The sequence below is a fragment of the Carcharodon carcharias genome, chromosome 34 (genome assembly GCF_017639515.1).
Source record: "Carcharodon carcharias isolate sCarCar2 chromosome 34, sCarCar2.pri, whole genome shotgun sequence".
Classification (NCBI taxonomy): Eukaryota; Metazoa; Chordata; class Chondrichthyes; order Lamniformes; family Lamnidae; genus Carcharodon; species Carcharodon carcharias.
Window position 1 is genome coordinate 29,852,051 of NC_054500.1, and position 18,971 is coordinate 29,871,021.

General features: G+C 49.3%; 1 protein-coding gene across 1 annotated transcript in view; it reads right to left on the reverse strand.

The window, feature by feature from the left end:
* Positions 1 to 18,971, reverse strand: part of shkbp1 (SH3KBP1 binding protein 1) — a 60,014-nt gene that overhangs the window by 32,150 nt on the left and 8,893 nt on the right. Inside the window, exons 2-9 of the mRNA XM_041179443.1 lie at positions 18,453 to 18,506; positions 15,956 to 16,001; positions 15,745 to 15,818; positions 14,677 to 14,735; positions 13,082 to 13,162; positions 10,624 to 10,788; positions 7,498 to 7,588; positions 6,401 to 6,591 (exon numbers count right to left, since the gene is read on the reverse strand). Of these exons, the coding sequence (XP_041035377.1) occupies positions 6,401 to 6,591; positions 7,498 to 7,588; positions 10,624 to 10,788; positions 13,082 to 13,162; positions 14,677 to 14,735; positions 15,745 to 15,818; positions 15,956 to 16,001; positions 18,453 to 18,506 (761 nt within the window). The remainder of the gene's footprint in view (positions 1 to 6,400; positions 6,592 to 7,497; positions 7,589 to 10,623; positions 10,789 to 13,081; positions 13,163 to 14,676; positions 14,736 to 15,744; positions 15,819 to 15,955; positions 16,002 to 18,452; positions 18,507 to 18,971) is intronic.

The window sequence follows — 18,971 nt, forward strand, 5'->3', positions numbered from 1 at the left end:
CGACCTGAGAGAATAGAGTGCAGCAAGTTCAGTGGGAGGGAGGTGAGAGTGAGTGAGAGGAGCAGAGAAATGAAGGTGCTGATGTTATGCCCACAGTTCTCAATGAAAAGATTAAGAGCGGTTAAAAGGTGAGAGGCAGAGTGAACTAGAAAAATTCAATTTCCAATCCTCTTACCCTCACAGGGTCCATTTGTGACACTTCTCTTCTCAGTCGAGAGCCCAGAAATGAAGACAATCTACTAATATTCATTACAAGCCCGCTGACTCCCACAGCTACTGGAACTAAACTCCTCACTTACGATAAAAGCAAAATACTGCGGATGCTGGAAATCTGAAACAAAAATTGCTGGAGAAACTCAGTGGGGCAGGATTTTGCCTTTGATGGGTGGGTGGGCAGCCAATCGCTGCCAAAATGGGCCCCGCCGCCATTTTGAGTGGGCGGGCCAATTAAAGCCCCCCCAGTGGGCTGCTTGACGGGAAGCGCAATGCACTCCCTGTGCGGGGTGGGGGGGGGAGGCTGTCAGAGTGCGCTGTCTCACACACGCACACTTCTCCCTGAGACTAAGTGCTGTCTCAGGGAGATCGCTGAAAGGAAATATAAAAAATAGAACAATAAAACATTCATTCACATGTCCCCATCATGTGAAAATGTTAATGAAATAAACAAAAACTTTATTAAACGTTTTTATAACCGCGATCAAACCTCATCCCGCCGCTGGTTTGTGAAACAATCTCCTACCCGCCTACCTGTTGGGCCCGAACACTGAGCCAAAGTTCGCACGGGCCCCTCAAAATCATCGACGATTGGCAAGTTAAGGGCCTTAACAAGGCCTTTAATTCTGCTCAGCAGGTCTGACAGAGTTAGATAGAGAGGAGACGGGGGAAGACAGAGTTAACGTTTTGAGTCGATGTGACTCTTCATCACAACAGTTCTGAAGACAATTCATACGGACGCGAAACATTAACTCCGTCTTCCTCTCCATGGATACTGTCAGACCTGTTGAGTTTTTCCAGCAATTTTTGATGTTGTTAAACCTCCTCAGACCCTGCTTCCTGTAAGGATTTCATTCTATTCATCCATTTACTCTGTCTCATCTCTTCTGATGATGCTATCCTCCACCACAGTGCTTCTAACAGCTCTTCCTTTGTCCTGAACTTCTAGCTTCACCATTCCCACCCCTCCCAGAACCACAGTGGGGTCCCCCTTGTTGTCTCCTTCTACCCCACCAGCCTCCATGTTCAAAGGACCATCCTCTACCATTCCTGCCACCTCCAGCGTGATGCCACCACCAAACACACCTTCTCCTCCCCTCCCCCATCAGCAACACCCTGGTCCACCCCATCTATCAGCCCCAACACCTCATCCCCTTCCCAAAGCACTTTTGTAGGCCTGAGGCCTGCAGCCACTAATTATTACAATTTCGTATTTTTGCATTTTATTTCTGCTTTACTCTTGATTTTAAGCCTAAAGTGAATATTTCAAGTTATTTTGTATTAAATCTTACTTGGTAGACATTGATCTTAACCCAGTTATGATTATTATTGATTAATCAAAGCACAATCAGTAATGACCTGTTTTCCCAGGCCTTGTTTGTTCACACTGGCTGTGTAAAGCTGGTATTTAGATTACATCTTTGTTTTCCATTTTTGAATAGGTCAGCAGGTGAAACAAATGACTGGGGACCAGTGAATATGGCCAGTAGGACTAAGAGGAAGGGCAGGCAGGGAGAAATTACTGAACACAGTGGGACTGGGGTCTGAAATGCATTTATAACAGGCAAGACAGATGAGTTTAGAGCTTGGATTAGTACTTGGGACTATGATGTTATTGCTATTACAGAGACTTGGTTGAAGGATGGACAGGATTGGCAGATAAACATTCCAGGATTTAGATGTTTCAGGCAGGATAGGGAGAGATGTAGAAGAGGTGGGGGAGTTGCACTGCTGGTTAAGGGGAATATCACAGCTGTACGACAGGAGGACACCTCGGTGGGCTCATGCAGCGAGGCAATATGGGTAGAGCTCCGGAATAGGAAGGGTGCAGTCACAATGTTGGGGGTTTACTATAGGCCTCTCAACTGTCGGCAGGAGATTGAGGAACAGTTATGTAGGCAGATTTTGGAAAGATGTAAAAGCAGTAGGGTTGTTGTGGTGGGTGATTTTAACTTTCCCTATACTGACTGGGAATCACTTGGTGCTAGGGGTTTGGATGGTGCAGAATTTGTAAGGTGCATCCAGGAGGGCTTCCTGAGACAATATGTAGATAGTCCAACTAGGGAAGGGGCAATACTGGACCTGGTATTAGGGAATGAACCCGGCCAGGTGGTCGAAGTTTCAGTAGGGGAGCATTTCGGGAAAAGTGACCATAATTCAGTAAGTTTCAAGGTGTTGGTGGATAAGGATAACAGGAATCCTCGGGTTAAGGCGCTTAATTGGGGGAAGGCTAATTATAACAATATTAGGCCGGAACTGAGGAATCTAGACTGGAGGTGGATGTTTGAGGGCAAATCAACAACTGACATGTGGGGGGCTTTCAAACATCAGTTGATAAGAATTCAGGACTGGCATGTTCCTGCTAGGATGAAGGATAAGCATGGCAAGTTTCAGCAACCTTGGATAATGAAGGATATTGTGAGATTAGTCAAAAAGAAAAGGGAAGCATTCGTAAGGGCTAGAAGGCTGGGAACAGATGAAGCCCATGGAGAATATAAAGAAAGTAGGAAGAAACTTAAGCAAGGGATCAGGAGAGCTAAAAGGGGTCATGAAAAGTCATTGACAACCAGGATTAAGGAAAATTCCAAGGCCTTTTATACATATGTAAAAAGCAAGAGGGTAACCAGGGAAAGGGTGGGTTCACTCAGGGACAGAGGGGGGAATCTGTGTGTGGAGCCAGAAGAAATGGGAGAGATACTAAATGAATACTTCTCATCAATATTCACCAAAGAGAAAGACTTAGTGGTCGATTTGTCTGGGGAAGAGTGTATAGATAGCTTGGATCATGTTGAGATCAAAAAAGAGGTGTTAGGCGTCTTGAAGAATATTAAGGTGGATAAGTCCCCAGGGCCAGATGGGATCTACCCCAGAGGACTGAGGGAGGCAAGGGAGGAGATTGCTGGGCCCTTGACAGAAATCTTTGTATCCTCACTGGCTACAGTTGAGGTCCCAGAGGACTGGAGAATGGCCAATGTTGTTCCATTGTTTAAGAAGGGTAGCAGGGATAATCCAGGAAATTACAGGCCGGTGAGCCTTATGTCAGTGGTAGGGAAATTATTGGAGAAGATTCTTTGTGACAGGATTTCCTACCATTTGGAAGCAAATGGGTATATTAGTGAGAGGCAGCATGGTTTTGTGAAGGGGAGGTCGTGTCTCACTAACTTGATCTAGTTTTTCGAGGAAGTGACAAAGATGATCGACGATGGAAGGGCAGTGGATGTTATCTACATGGATTTCAGTAAGGCCTTTGACAAGGTCCCTCATGGCAGACTAGTACAGAAGGTAAAGTCGTACGGGATCAGAGGTGAGCTGGCAAGATGGATACAGAATTGGCTTGGTCATAGAAGACAGAGGGTAGCAGTGGAAGGGTGCTTTTCTGAATGGAGAGCTGTGACTAGTGGAGTTCCGCAGGGATCAGTGCTGGGACCTTTGCTGAATATAGTATACATAAATGATTTAGAGGAAAATGTGTCTGGGCTAAATAGTAAGTTTGCAGACGACACTAAAGTTGGAGGAGTTGCAGATAGTGAAGAGGATTGTCAAAGGATACAATGGGATATAGATCGGTTGGAGACTTGGGCGGAGAAATGGCAGATGGAGTTTAATCCGGACAAATGTGAGTTAATGCATTTTGGAAGGTCTAATACAGGCTGGAATTATACAGTAAATGGCAGAATCCTTAAGTGCATCGACGGGCAGAGGCATCTGGGTGTACAGGTCCACAGGTCACTGAAAGTGGCAATGCAGGCGGATAAGGTAGTCAGGAAGGCATACGGCATGCTTGCCTTCATTGGCAGGGGTATTGAGTATAAAAGCTGGGAAGTCATGCTGCAGCTGTATAGAACCTTGGTTAGGCCACACTTGGAATATTGCGTGCAATTCTGGTCACCACATTATCAGAAGGGTATGGAGGCGTTGGAGAGGGTGCAGAGGAGGTTTACCAGGATGCTGCCTGGTCTGGAGGTTATTAGCTATGAGGAGAGGTTGGAGAAACTCGGATTGTCCTCACTAGAGTGACGGAGATTGAGGGGTGACTTCATAGAAGTTTACAAAATTATGAGTGGCATGGACAGAGTAGATAGTCAGGAGCTTTTTCCCAGGGTGGAAGAGTCAATTACTAGGGGACATAGATTTAAGGTGCGAGGAGAAAACTATAAAGGAGATGTGTGGAGCAAGTTTTTACGCAGAGGGTAGTCAGTGTCTGGAATTTGCTGCCAGAGGAGGTGGTGGAAGCAGGTATGATAGTGGTGTTTAAGAGGTAGCTTGACAAATACATGAATAGGACGGGAATAAAGGGATACGGACCCCGGAAGTGCAAAATGTTTTAGTTCACGGGCAATATGATCGGCGCAGGCTTGGAGGGCCGAAGGGCCTGTTCCTGTGCTGTACTTTTCTTTGTTCTTTGTTCTTTGAAGCTTGAACACTGAAATAAGCTGCCTTTTGTTTATCAGAAGTCCTTTCTCTTACTGCATTCAGTGACCCTGGGACTACAGACCAGGGCAATGAGTAATCTTACAATGGTCACCAGAAGATGCAATTTGATTGATGGACAGAACACTTGAAGGATGAAAGATGGTAAGACACCATCAAAAGATGCGTAAGCAAATTGGGCATTGTGAAATCTGTACAGCCTTGCACTGTCTGTGAGAGGAATTGATAAGAATGTGTTTTGGGAAAGGGCTGTACCAGGCCTCAGCAGGCTGGAACGAAGCCAGACATTTGGCTGTTTGAGGACTCACTGCTGCAGTCATAGTGGAATAGTCACACTGAAGACTGGAGGAAGGGCCAGGAATGGAGTGACATATATAAAAAATATATATATATTTCTTTTTATATATATTTAAAAGTGCTTCCTCCTTTCCCTCTTTCTTTTTACTTATTTTTCCTTTTTCTATATGCTATTATCAATTACAACTGTCATATTATATTATAATCATTATTCAATATTCAATAATATTGTTGCTTTAACACATGACTTATCATAGTCACTCATTCCTGTTACATCCAGAGTATGACTCCAATCCTAAGTGAGACTCTGAAAGGGATCCTGACGCTCCTCCCTCCACTTCCCATGTAATCGCAGGAGGTGCAAGAGCTGCCCCTTCACCTACCGACTGTCAGAGACCCCAAACACACCTTCCCGATGAAGCAGCAATTTACATGTACTTCTTTCAATTTAGTCTACTGCATTCACTGCTCCCAGTGTGGTTTCCTCTACATTGGAGAGACCAAATGCAGGCTGGGTGACCGCTTTGGGGAACACCTTCAGTCTGTCCACAAGCATGACCCAGACCTCCCTGTCGCTTGCCATTTCAACACTCCACCCTGCTCTCATGTCCACATGTCTGTCCTTGGCCTGCTGCATTGCTCCAGTGAAGCTCAACACAAACTGGAGGAACAGCACCTCATCTTCCGACTAGGCACTTTACAGCCTTCCGGACTTAACACGGAGTTCAACAACTTCAGACCACGAGCTCTCTCCTCCATTTTGATTTTTATTCCCCCCTCCCCCCCACCATGCTGCTCCCCACCTAAGTGCCAGTTTGTATCTTGTTCTCATATTTTTGCTTTCAGATCTGACCTTTATTCTGCTATTAACACCTACTCTGGACCAAAGCTTTGTTTCTTTACCAATACCATTATCACTCCCTTTGCCTTATACTCCATGGCATCTTGGGTATTTAATCTCCCCCGGTCTCTAACCTAACCCTGACACCCCACCCCTACACCCTTATTCAACAGCATTAAACCCATCACATTTCTATCTCTCTTCAGTTCTGAAGGAGAGTAATATTGGACTCAAAACATTAACTTGGTTTCTCTCTTCACAGATGCTGCTAGACTGGCATTTTTCCAGCACACCCTGTTTTAAATAGCAATTGTGTAGGCCAATTGGACCCCACCACCTCACCCTTCACCCGGGGACCATGGGATCACTCCACACAAGTAGCTGTACAGTGATCAGGAACAGAGTCTCTTTCTGACACGTTCCTGCTCTGATACTGAGTCACACAAGTTTCTCCTGATGGTTTTCCAGTCGGGTTGGATACATGTAAAAGATTCTATAACCCAAGGGTTGGTACAGTGACCACATTTTGCAGCTAAAATAGCAACATGCAGGACACCAGAAAGCTTTCCAAATTCCCTTTCCTTGTGAAACAGTAAATCGGAGCAAGGTCACTCTTACCGATCTCATTCCCACTGCCGCCTTCATGAATGGCCCACAGGATAATCTCGCTGCAAGAGGCCACGGCTACCATCTTGTCATTGTCCCCCAGGGAACCGCCCATGACCTTAGCATTCAGTGCCACCCGCTCAATGACCCAGTCTAGACGGGGGCTGGAGAACACTTGCTGCCAGCCAGATGACTCCTTCAGTCTGTGAGACGAGAAACAGAATAAGGTGAGGAGCCAACAAGAAATGAGAGAAATGACCGTCTGTAAACTCCTGATCTGAAACGCTTAACCCCAGGCCCAGGGAGTGAGACTGCCCCGGGGCCCAGGGAGTGTGTCTGCCCCGGGGAGTGTGACTACCCCAGGGAGTGTGACTACCCCAGGGAGTGTGTCTGCCCCGGGGCCCAGGGAGTGTGACTGCCCCGGGGAGTGTGACTACCCCAGGGAGTGTGACTACCCCAGGGAGTGTGACTGACCCGGGGCCCAGGGAGTGTGACTGCCCCGGGGAGTATGACTACCCCAGGGAGTGTGTCTGCCCCGGGGCCTAGGGAGTGTGACTACCCCAGGGAGTGTGTCTGCCCCGGGGCCCAGGGAGTGTGACTACCCCAGGGAGTGTGTCTGCCCCGGGGCCCAGGGAGTGTGACTACCCCAGGGAGTGTGACTGCCCCGGGGCCCAGGGAGTGTGACTGCCCCGGGGAGTGTGACTACCCCAGGGAGTGTGTCTGCCCCGGGGAGTGTGTCTGCCCCGGGGAGTGTGTCTGCCCCGGGGAGTGTGTCTGCCCCAGGGAGTGTGTCTGCCCCAGGGAGTGTGTCTGCCCCGGGGAGTGTGACTACCCCAGGGATTGTGACTACCCCAGGGAGTGTGTCTGCCCCGGGGAGTGTGTCTGCCCCAGGGAGTGTGTCTGCCCCAGGGAGTGTGTCTGCCCCGGGGAGTGTGTCTGCCCCAGGGAGGGTGTCTGCCCCGGGGAGTGTGTCTGCCCCGGGGCCCAGGGAGTGTGACTGCCCCGGGGCCCAGGGAGTGTGTCAGGGTGTCAAAAAGAGAGGAGAAAGAAACAAGGTGAATAAGGAAGTAGGAGTGAGTTGACATGAAGTTTGTGTTTTGCATACCCACCTGTAACACACTACAAACTGTGTGTAAACCACTGCAATCCAATTGTGATGCCCTCGTACAATCCTTACCATCCCAGGATGGGCTGTCGAACCTGCGTAAGCAAGAGGCGCAGTTAGGGTCACACAAGTGAACTCACTATTCCAGTTCTACAGACCCACCGAGTACTTCTGTTACGGACAGAAAGGGGTTTAATTCGGACAGCACTAATTTCTCCTCTCACCACCCGTCCATAAACAGAAAGGTGTTTTGGATTTGCTTTTCCCTCTATAAGCAGTGGCGTATTTCCCAACCCCTCAGGTCTGGTGTGATCCAATTTTCCTTAAATAATCCTCCAGCAAATTTGGGATAGGATGAACTCAAAGGGTTAGTTTATTTGGGTTGCAATGTTGCTTTTTTTACATTCTTACAGTAAAATAGGGATCAAGTAAAGAAAGATTTACAGTGCAAGGACCACATGGGTTCCAGCGTTCCGAATTAAAGTCCAATGCAGTATTGCTTTTACACAGGTCAGCAGGCTGAAAACCAATTCTATCTTATTCACTCTTCAGGTGGCATTGACTTCACATGATAAGACAGGCACACAGAGAGATGAATCTGTCTTGTAGGCGATAATACAGAAGTTCCAGCAGAAACTGTATAGATGGGGCCAGGTATTCAACCTGGGCAAAGTTCCTTCTTGTGATGCTGCTAATTAGATGGTAAAATGGCAGCCCGAGTTTGCGGTACAGCAAGGCAATATAACTGGTTCCACAAGGTAGAACTCCACGTCACATGACTCCCACCTCTCCACATTGCTTTTTTATAAGGGATGTGTATCACTCATCTGAGTCCCTGAGATGGTTAAATGTCTCAACCATTAGGAATTGAAAGGAAGGTTGCGGGTCCCTTTGTCTGAGAAGACAAGTAGATTCCAGTTGGCCAACTTGTGATACAAACTTTCGATGACCTCTGCATGGCTCTCTTTGAATTTGATCTGTGCAGCCCACGGGGGCATCATTAGTGTCTCTTCAGGGACAACAAGGTGACTGGTTCGTCAATGCTACCAGGTGGCTCCTTTCATTCGGAGCCCACACACAAACCCAGATTCAGCCATTTTAAAAGGTCTTTGTCTGGTTTTTATAACTTTAGAAACAGCTGTGAGGATATCTATATATATATTTTTCACAAAAGCTATAGAAGATGTGGTCTTAGTACCCTGACACTATACTTTCATTGATCAAAAGTTCCTCTTGATTGCAGACCCAATTGCTTATGGTCTCGGCAAATCATCAACAGCTGTCTGACAGGTCAGAGTGTGAGCAGCTGCTCCATAGACCAGAATTCCTGCTCCTATCCTTAGGCTACACTCAGCTCAACTCTCACCACTGCCAGCAGATGCACAAGAACTTCAACTAGCCTCGGTGTCCTGGGCGAACACTTGGCACGTCCCAGACACACTACATTACCAGTGCTCAAGGTTCAAACCCAATTTTAATACCCCCCAACAGCAATAGCATCCCCATCCACAATCTTAAACATTCACTCCCCCCACCAACAGGCAGCAGTGTGTACCATCTACAAAATGCACTGCAGCAATTCACCAAGACTCCTTCGCCAGCACCTTCCAAACCCATAACCTCTACCACTTAGAAGGACAAGGGCAGCAGACACATGGGAACACCACCGCCTGCAAGTTCCCTTCCAAGTCACTGACCATCCTGACTTGGAAATATATCACTGTTCCTTCACTGTCGCTGGGTCAAAATCCTGGAACTCCCTCCCTAACAGCACTGTGGGTGTACCTACACCACATGGACTGCAGCGGCTCAAGGGGATGGACCATACCAGTGAAACTGATGTATCAAGAGTTAGTAAATGAAAAGAAAGCAGGCACCAGAACTTAGGGTCACACTTCCCTGCACTTCTCTCACAGAGAGACAGGCTCTCCCACCAGCTCTTCACTCAGAGAGACAGGCTCTCCCACCAGCTCCTCTCATAGAGAGACAGGCTCTCCCACCAGCTCCTCTCATAGAGAGACAGGCTCTCCCAACAGCTCCTCTCTCAGAGAGACAGGCTCTCCCACCAGCTCCTCTCTCAGAGAGACAGGCTCTCCCACCAGCTCTTCTCTCAGAGAGACAGGCTCTCCCACCAGCTCCTTTCTCAGAGAGACAGGCTCTTCCACCAGCTCCTCTCTCAGAGAGACAGGCTCTCCCACCAGCTCCTCTCTCAGAGAGACAGGCTCTCCCACCAGCTCCTCTCACAGAGAGACAGGCTCTCCCACCAGCTCCTCTCTCAGAGAGACAGGCTCTCCCACCAGCTCCTCTCTCAGAGAGACAGGCTCTCCCACCAGCTCCTCTCTCAGAGAGACAGGCTCTCCCACCAGCTCCTCTCTCAGAGAGACAGGCTCTCCCACCAGCTCCCCTCTCAGAGAGACAGGCTCTCCCACCAGCTCCTCTCTCAGAGAGACAGGCTCTCCCACCAGCTCCTCTCTCAGAGAGACAGGCTCTCCCACCAGCTCCTCTCTCAGAGAGACAGGCTCTCCCACCAGCTCCCCTCTCAGAGAGACAGGCTCTCCCACCAGCTCTTCTCTCAGAGAGACAGACTCTCCCACCAGCTCCTCTCTCAGAGAGACAGGCTCTCCCACCAGCTCTTCTCTCAGAGAGACAGGCTCTCCCACCAGCTCTTCTCTCAGAGAGACAGGCTCTCCCACCAGCTCTTCTCTCAGAGAGACAGGCTCTCCCACCAGTACTTAGCTGAGCTGATGTTTCTTTCTCCTTGAGGTTGAAGTGCAAATGGCCTCACGGTTTTTAATCAATAGTTGATGACGGCAATGCCTGATCCCCAGCCCCACCCCCTCTGACTTCACCAATCCTTCCCCAATGCTCAAGCACAATTTCCAGCAGATATTACCAAGTGGTAATAATGGTAGGAACCCTCGATTTGTTTTTGACTCCATAACTCAGGGTGCTGAGCCCAATTCTGGCTCCAGGTGTGGCTCCCAGACTGAAATCAACTCAGTCACAATGGACCAAGGACCTTCTTGACCTCAGGGCCAACACTTTGGGGTTGGGAGGGGAACCACACACTTTTTATTGACCAGTTTCTGAAATGGAGAGCTTGACTGCTCAGCAGCAACACTGTACAAACCGCTCCCTCGTTGTTCCAGGAGCTTCCCAAGAATCCCAGCATTGCCCAGGTTCGGTGGCATGGTGTTGCTCCTGCGTACAGGCACTCGATCTGTGGCTTCCTGCCGAGACCCCACAAACTGTGGGCCAGCAAGGCTGTGCCGATTCTGTCTCATTGTCGGGATCACTGTGAACAAAAAAAAATGCATTAAAATAAAGGTCAGGAAGCTAGAGGTTGTGATGATTTGTCATTGTGTCCCCACCTCCTATCCATGATGAAAGGGCATCAACTGCATTCTGATAGCCACCCCTTCCCTCCACTCCCCACCTCCCAATGGCCAATTTCTCCATGTGAGCAATGGACAGAGATTATTCAACCTTCAAGGCATCACATCCAAGACCAATCTTGCCAGAGGCCCAGTGTGACCACCACTAGGCGCCTAGAGCAGCAAAATGGAGAGGGGCGGAGGGGGTAACAACTGAATGAGTTATTTATGAAACTACAGATGAAAACAAACAGGCTTCAGCAATTGGAATCAAAGGTCTAGATCTACTGGCAAACATCCACATATACTGGCCTACATAGATTTCCATTTCCATGTATTTACATTGCAGCCTTTTCCAAAATTCCATATTATATTCCTCGTTCTGTTTATGCAAAAGGTTTACAAATTTGTACATGACTATTCCAAAATTGTGAACCAGTAAACAAGAACAAAGAATGGAATTTAATCGAGCCCACTCTAACATCATTTTTCTCTCTCTATTCGTTCATGCGATGTGGGCATTGCTGGTAAGCCCAGCATTTGCTGCCCATTCCTGATTGCCCTTGAACTGAGTGACTGGCCATTTCAGAGGGCAATTAACAGTCAGCCACTTTACTGTAGGTCTGGAGTCACACGGAGGAGGGCAGATTTCCTTCCCTAAAGGACATTAGTGAACCACATGGGTTTTTACAACAATCGATGATAGTTTCATGGTCACCATTACTGAGACTAGCTTTCAATTCCAAACTGATGAATTGAATTTAAATTTGCACCCAGACCCACAGAGTATTAGCCTCGGCCTTTGGGTTACTAGTCCAGTGATATTACCACTCTGCCATCATCTCCCCTATAATGATCATTGGTCTCCCCAACAATCTAATAGCTGTTGCAGGAACATACAGTGTTACATCATGTGAGCCATATTATATATTATAATGTGCATTTCTTAAGAGTACATATCCTGTGAAAAGTGTAGATCAGTGAGAATGTACAACCAGAATCAAAATATTCTTTTTCATGTAAAATAAATCTAATTTTAAATGCAGAATTTTTATTACTTATGCACAATATTAATTCTCAAAAGTTAATTGTGGGGTGGGTGCAAGTCTGAAGGTTCACCTAGAGCACCTAATACTCTTGCATTGACCCTGATCTTGCTCTCATGAATGTACCACAGTGACATCTGTCATGCTCAGTATAACCATGAGGATATTGGACTATGGACTATGAGTTCATACTTTGTGAAAGTGGCCACAAAACTTAAGATGGCTGAAACTTAATATGTGACTGTGGACACTATTCGATTCTATGGTTAATATTTATTTAAACATGGATGTGAATAAGGGACCTTTGCAGCCACCTGTGAAGTTTACACATCTGATTGCTTAAGGATGAACCAGGGCTCGAGGGATATGGGATCTCTAGACTGTTGGTCTCCGAGTGCCATTGTGAACAAAGGAGAATATTTGAGTTCAGTTTTAGGAACAGATAAGAGTGAATGACCACTGCCAACTACTGTTGTATCGTTGTGGCCTGGACAGCAGAAGTATCAGCCCCACAGTCAGAGAGCGGAAACTAACTTTTGGGGTTGGCAGTATAATACACCCTGAAAAAGCAAATCTGGCAAGAGGAGAAACACCTGAACCATCATCGCTGAAAGGCTTCTAATGCAGCCAAAGTACTGCACTTAATCCAGTTTCCAAGTTAACCTGAGAACTAATCTCCTGGCTATTCATCCACAAGGGGCTTTGAAGTTTGATGCGAATCCTTCGTTTTTAAAAAGGCCTTCATTCCAACTAAAGGATATAGAGACTGAGTTAAAATTGCATTTGTATAACTACAGCTTTGACTGTATCTGTATCTAATGCATCAGTGATAGTGTGAGTGGGGCGAGTAATTGAGATGTCACATTTCAAACATCCAGGGCAAGTCTGTGATAATAAATAAATCTTCCTTATTTTTAAAAATTACCAAAAAGCCTGCTGCTGGAGTTTAGTTTCAATTAAAAACATCACTCTGAGGATAAGGAAATACTCACACCTCACACACAAACACCCTGATTACAAACTGAAAAGGGCCACACAATTTCTGCCTGTAACACATCTCAAGGTTCCCAGTCCTCATCCATGCAAAAGGTGAAAGAGCTCCTTCAACATCAAAACCTTGGGAAGATTAATAATAAAAAGGGAAAAGAAACAGGGATATTGAACTAACCTGGAGGAGGCAGGTATCCATGGAACAGGACATTCCCACAAGACGAGCGTTCCAAATCCTCACATAATTCCAGGCGACGAACTAGAAATAGAAAGAAACAAAACATGAAACTCCACCACAGGCCCAGCTCCCAGAGGTGGGAAATGGGTACAGTGTGGCTCATCCACAGGCTTAGCTTTTGAGAGGGCCAGACGTTAGTGGGATCATTCCATGCAATACTGAGGCAATAAGCATGATGCAGAACACAGCCTCTTAACAGCTCTTGTATCCAGGTTACTGATGTAATTGGAGATGTTGAAATTCTGATCAATGGCAGCCCCCAGGAAGCTGATGGTGAAGGATCTAAATGTCAAGGGGAGGTGATTAGACTCTGTCTTGTTGGACAGTTATTGTCTGGCATTTGTGTGTCATTCTATATTTGTACCTCTGTCAGCCAAGTCCAGTGGTAGCTCCCTGCCCCTCCCTGCTTGAGACACAAGCACATAATCCATCCTGATACACTCAGTGCAATACTAAGGGAGTGCAGTAGAGGGGGAGCGCAGCACTTTTGCAGGTGCCATTTTTTGGATAGGACATTAAATCGAGGCCCAAAGTGCAATTCATTTATCTGAAGAGCAGGGAATGCTATCCAGAGACCTGGCCAATATTTATCCCTCAGCCAAAATCACTCAAACGGATTTAATTGGACCTTTATTCCATTGCTGCTTGTGGGATCTTGCTGTGCATGTAGAAAATGCCAGCAAGTCGTCTTGAAATTGATGGTGAAAAGAGGATCATCAGGATGGAGGTGGCAAGGAGTCAGGCATGATGGCGCTGTGGGCTAAGAGCACTGGAAAGGGACCCCATGGAGGAGCAAGTTAACAAGAGGTTGCAAGACTGAAACAATTGGGAAGAGAGAGTTAGCAGGAGAAGGCCATTCGGCCCCTCGAGCCTGCTCCACCATTCAATAAGATCATGGCTGATTTGAGTGTGGCCTCAATGCCAGTAGCCCTCCTGACCCTGATACCTTTTGACTCCCTTAGTCAAGAATCTATACTTATACCTTAAAAATATTCAATGGCCCTGCCTCCAATACTCTCTGGGGAAGAGAGTTTCACATCCTCACAAACCTTTGAGAGAGAGAGTGAAAGCGAGAGAGAGAGAGAAAGAGAAAGAGAGAGAGAGCGAGAGAGAGAGAGCGAGAGAGAGAGAGCGAGAGAGAGAGAGCGAGAGAGAGAGAGCGAGAGAGAGAGAGCGAGAGAGAGAGAGAGCGAGAGAGAGCGAGCGAGAGCGAGCGAGAGAGAGCGAGAGAGAGCGAGAGAGAGCGAGAGAGAGCGAGAGAGAGCGAGAGAGAGCGAGAGAGAGCGAGAGAGAGCGAGAGAGAGCGAGAGAGGGCGAGAGAGAGCGAGAGAGAGAGAGAGAGAGAGAGAAAACGAGAGAGAGAGAGAGAGAGAGCGAGAGAGATGGCGAGAGCACGAGAGAGAGAGCGTGAGAGAGAGCGCGAGAGAGAGCGCGAGAGAGAAGAGAGAGAGAGACAAGAGAGAGAGAAAGATACACATACAAATAACAGGTGACATCTGGAACAATTTTGGGATGTGGGTTTGTTCCTCACTTACCCAGTGGAGAGATTCCATAGAATTCAGCTTCGTGCCGAAGTGTTGCAATGTTGACATCTCTGGGGGTAAAAGAACAATTCAACCCCTCAGTTCTAGAGAATTCAACAGCTTCTAGCAGTGATATAATGATATCAATAAACCATCAAAATTGGGCCAAATGAAAGTTACCCCTCCCTTGTGACAATTATCATACCAACATTTTCTAGAAACTATTCTACAATACTGGAGGCTGAAGGAAAGGCATGCAGTTACTGAGGAGACATCTGTTAATTCAAAAAATGAATACATCCTTCTTTTTCACTCTGTTCTATCCAGGACAGGTAGAGCACGGGGTTAGATACAGAATAAATCACCATCTACACTGTCCCCATCAAACACTCCCAGGACAGGTACAGCACGGGGTTAGATACAGAGTAAATCACCCTCTACACTGTTCCCATCAAACACTCCCAAGACAGGTACAGCACGGGGTTAGATACAGAGTAAAGCTCCCTCTACACTGTCCCCATCAAACACTCCCAGGACAGGTACAGCACGGGGTTAGATACAGAGTAAAACTCCCTCTACACCATCCCCATCAAACACTCCCAGGACAGGTACAGCACGGGGTTAGATACAGAGTAAAGCCCCCTCTACACTGTCCCCATCAAACACTCCCAGGACAGGTACAGCACGGGGTTAGATACAGAGTAAATCTCCCTCTACACTGTCCCCATCAAACACTCCCAGGACAGGTACAGCACGGGGTTAGATACAGAGTAAGGCTCCCTCTACACTGACCCCATCAAACACTCCCAGGACAGGTACAGCACAGGTCACTGGGGAACTGGAGATTCTTTGACAACAAAAATCAAACTTTAAATTTCCTTAAAAATTCTTGTTTCAGTTACAATTTATTGGCTGTTCTGCTTTAAGGAGGGGACAGTCACTAACTGTTTAATTGCCACTCATTCCTGTCTTGAATGAGGTAAGACTGTTACCCAATTAACTGGATGATAAGTTTTGACCCTTGTGCATCCTAAACCCTTGCTACAAACACACTTACCCTGTCATCGGCCTCAGCCTTACCTTGCATCCAGCTCCTTTGTGCGGAGAAAATTCAAAATGGAGGTGAAGACAGTTGGATCCCGATCAATAAAAATCTAAAGTGAATCATAGGGAGAGTGAAGTTGGTGAGTACTGGGGAGAGGAGGTTCAGAATATTATGTGGGATCATTTGATTCTGGACACAGGATTGATATCAATATTCTTCTCAAAATGTGTGGTAAGTGTTACTCACGGCTCCTGTTTCATCTTTCAAGGTGGAGATTCTTCCGCTCAATAGACTAAAACAGAACAAATCCCAATGGCATCAGAACAATTACACAGACTCAATGGAGACCAACTGACGGCCTCATACTCCCCATACCCAGACCCTCACCCCGCACCCAGACACTCTCCCCTTACCCAACCCCACACCCAGACACTCACCCCTCACCCCGCACCCAGACACTCTCCCCTCGCCCAACCCCGCACCCAGATACTCTCCCCTCGCACAGTCCCGCACCCAGACACTCTCCCCTCGCACAACCCCGCACCCAGACACTCTCCCCTTACCCAACCCCGCACCCAGACACTGTCCCCTTACCCAACCCCGCACCCAGACACTCTCCCCTCACCCCGCACCCAGACACTCTCCCCTTACCCAACCCCGCACCCAGACACTCTCCCCTCGCACAGTCCCGCACCCAGACACTCTCCCCTCGCACAGTCCCACACCCAGACACTCTCCCCTCGCCCAACCCCGCACCCAGACACTCTCCCCTCGCCCAACCCCGCACCCAGACACTCTCCCCTCGCCCAACCCCGCACCCAGACACTCTCCCCTCGCACAGTCCCGCACCCAGACACTCTCCCTTCGCCCAACCCCGCACCCAGACACTCTCCCCTCGCACAACCCTGCACCCAGACACTCTCCCCTCGCCCAACCCCGCACCCAGACACTCTCCCCTCGCACAACCCCGCACCCAGACACTCTCCCTTCGCACAACCCCGCATCCAGACACTCTCCCCTCGCACAACCCCGCACCCAGACACTCTCCCCTCGCACAACCCCGCACCCAGACACTCTCCCCTCGCACAACCCCGCACCCAGACACTCTCCCCTCGCACAACCCCGCACCCAGACACTCTCCCCTCGCACAACCCCGCACCCAGAAACTCTCCCCTCGCACAACCCCGCACCCAGACACTCTCCCCTTACCCAACCCCGCACCCAGACACTCTCCCCTCGCACAGTCCCACACCCAGACACTCTCCCCTCGCACAACCCCGCACCCAGACACTCTCCCCTCGCCCAACCCCGCACCCAGACACTCTCCCCTCGCACAGTCCCGCACCCAGACACTCTCCCCTCGCCCAACCCCGCACCCAGACACTCTCCCCTCGCACAGTCCCACACCCAGACACTCTCCCCTCGCCCCGCACCCAGACACTCTCCCCTCGCCCAACCCCGCACCCAGACACTCTCCCCTCGCACAGTCCCGCACCCAGACACTCTCCCCTCACCCCGCACCCAGACACTCTCCCCTCACCCCGCACCCAGACACTCTCCCCTCACCCCGCACCCAGACACTCACCCCTCACCCCGCACACAGACACTCTCCCCTCACCCCGCACCCAGACACTCTCCCCTCACACAACCCCGCACCCAGACACTCTCCCCTCGCACAGTCCCGCACCCAGACACTCTCCCCTCGTACAACCCCGCACCCAGACACTCTCCCCTCGCACAACCCCGCACCCAGACACTCTCCCCTTACCCAAACCCGCACCCAGACACTCTCCCCTCACACAACCCCGCACCCAGACACTCTCCCCTTACCCAAACCCGCACCCAGACACTCTCCCCTCGCACAACCCCGCACCCAGACACTCTCCCCTCGCCCAACCCCGCACACAGACACTCTCCCCTCGCACAACCCCGCACCCACTCTCCCCTCGCACAGTCCCGCACCCAGACACTCTGCCCTCGCCCAACCCCGCACACAGACACTCTCCCCTCGCACAACCCCGCACCCACTCTCCCCTCGCACAGTCCCGCACCCAGACACTCTCCCCTCGCACAACCCCGCACCCACTCTCCCCTCGCACAGTCCCGCACCCAGACACTCTCCCCTCGCCCCGCACCCAGACACTCTCCCCTTACCCAACCCCGCACCCAGACACTCTCCCCTCGCACAGTCCCGCACCCAGACACTCTCCCCTCGCCCAACCCCGCACCCAGACACTCTCCCCTCGCCCAACCCCGCACCCAGACACTCTCCCCTCGCACAGTCCCGCACCCAGACACTCTCCCCTCGCCCCGCACCCAGACACTCTCCCCTTACCCAACCCCGCACCCAGACACTCTCCCCTCGCACAGTCCCGCACCCAGACACTCTCCCCTCGCACAACCCCGCACCCAGACACTCTCCCCTCGCACAACCCCGCACCCAGACACTCTCCCCTCGCACAACCCCGCACCCAGACACTCTCCCCTCGCACAGTCCCACACACAGACACTCTCCCCTCGCACACACAAAAACAAACCACACACCCCATTCATTGGGAACTTAATCCACAAAGCATTCCTGGGCAGGGTGATTCGAGTTCAAAGACTTTCTTTGCTGAAGGATTGATGAAAATTCATTGCAAACAAATGGGAAAAGAAATGACCAATCAGGAGACCCCGCCACGAGAAACAGGAAATGCAATGCCTTATATCACTGACTCGAGCAACAGCAAAAGGGCCTTACCTCGAGAAAAATGAGTCCGGGATCCAGGTAAGAGTCTGTCGCGAGGAACTGAACCTAAAGACATTCGAGAAAATACCAGAAAAAGTCAGTCACAATATCCAGCACGTCCTGACCCAGGCTAAAGGAGCAGGTCTGTAATGCACCAAGGCTCAAAATACACAGGGGCAGTGGGCGAATTCACCTTCAAAACTTCAAAAAGTAGCCTGCAAAAAAGCAAGGAAGGAGCCAAAAAACTCAAAGTCATCGCCATTCCTCCTGCCTAGTACAACATGAAGTTGCATTATGGCTCCCCCATGGTCAGGGACTGAACAGGCATGTTGGCAGCAGGAAAACCAGGCAGAGTTTGATTGGAGGAGACAGAATCTGTGAGCAGCTGCTCCTCCAATCACAGGTTCTGTCTCTCCCAGAGAGAGGATCTATGATTGGAGGAACAGCAAGGTCAGGAGGGGGCAAACCTGTGTTTGAAGGGAAGGTGATGGTCTAGTGGTATTGTCGCTGGGCTAGTAATCCAGAGACCCA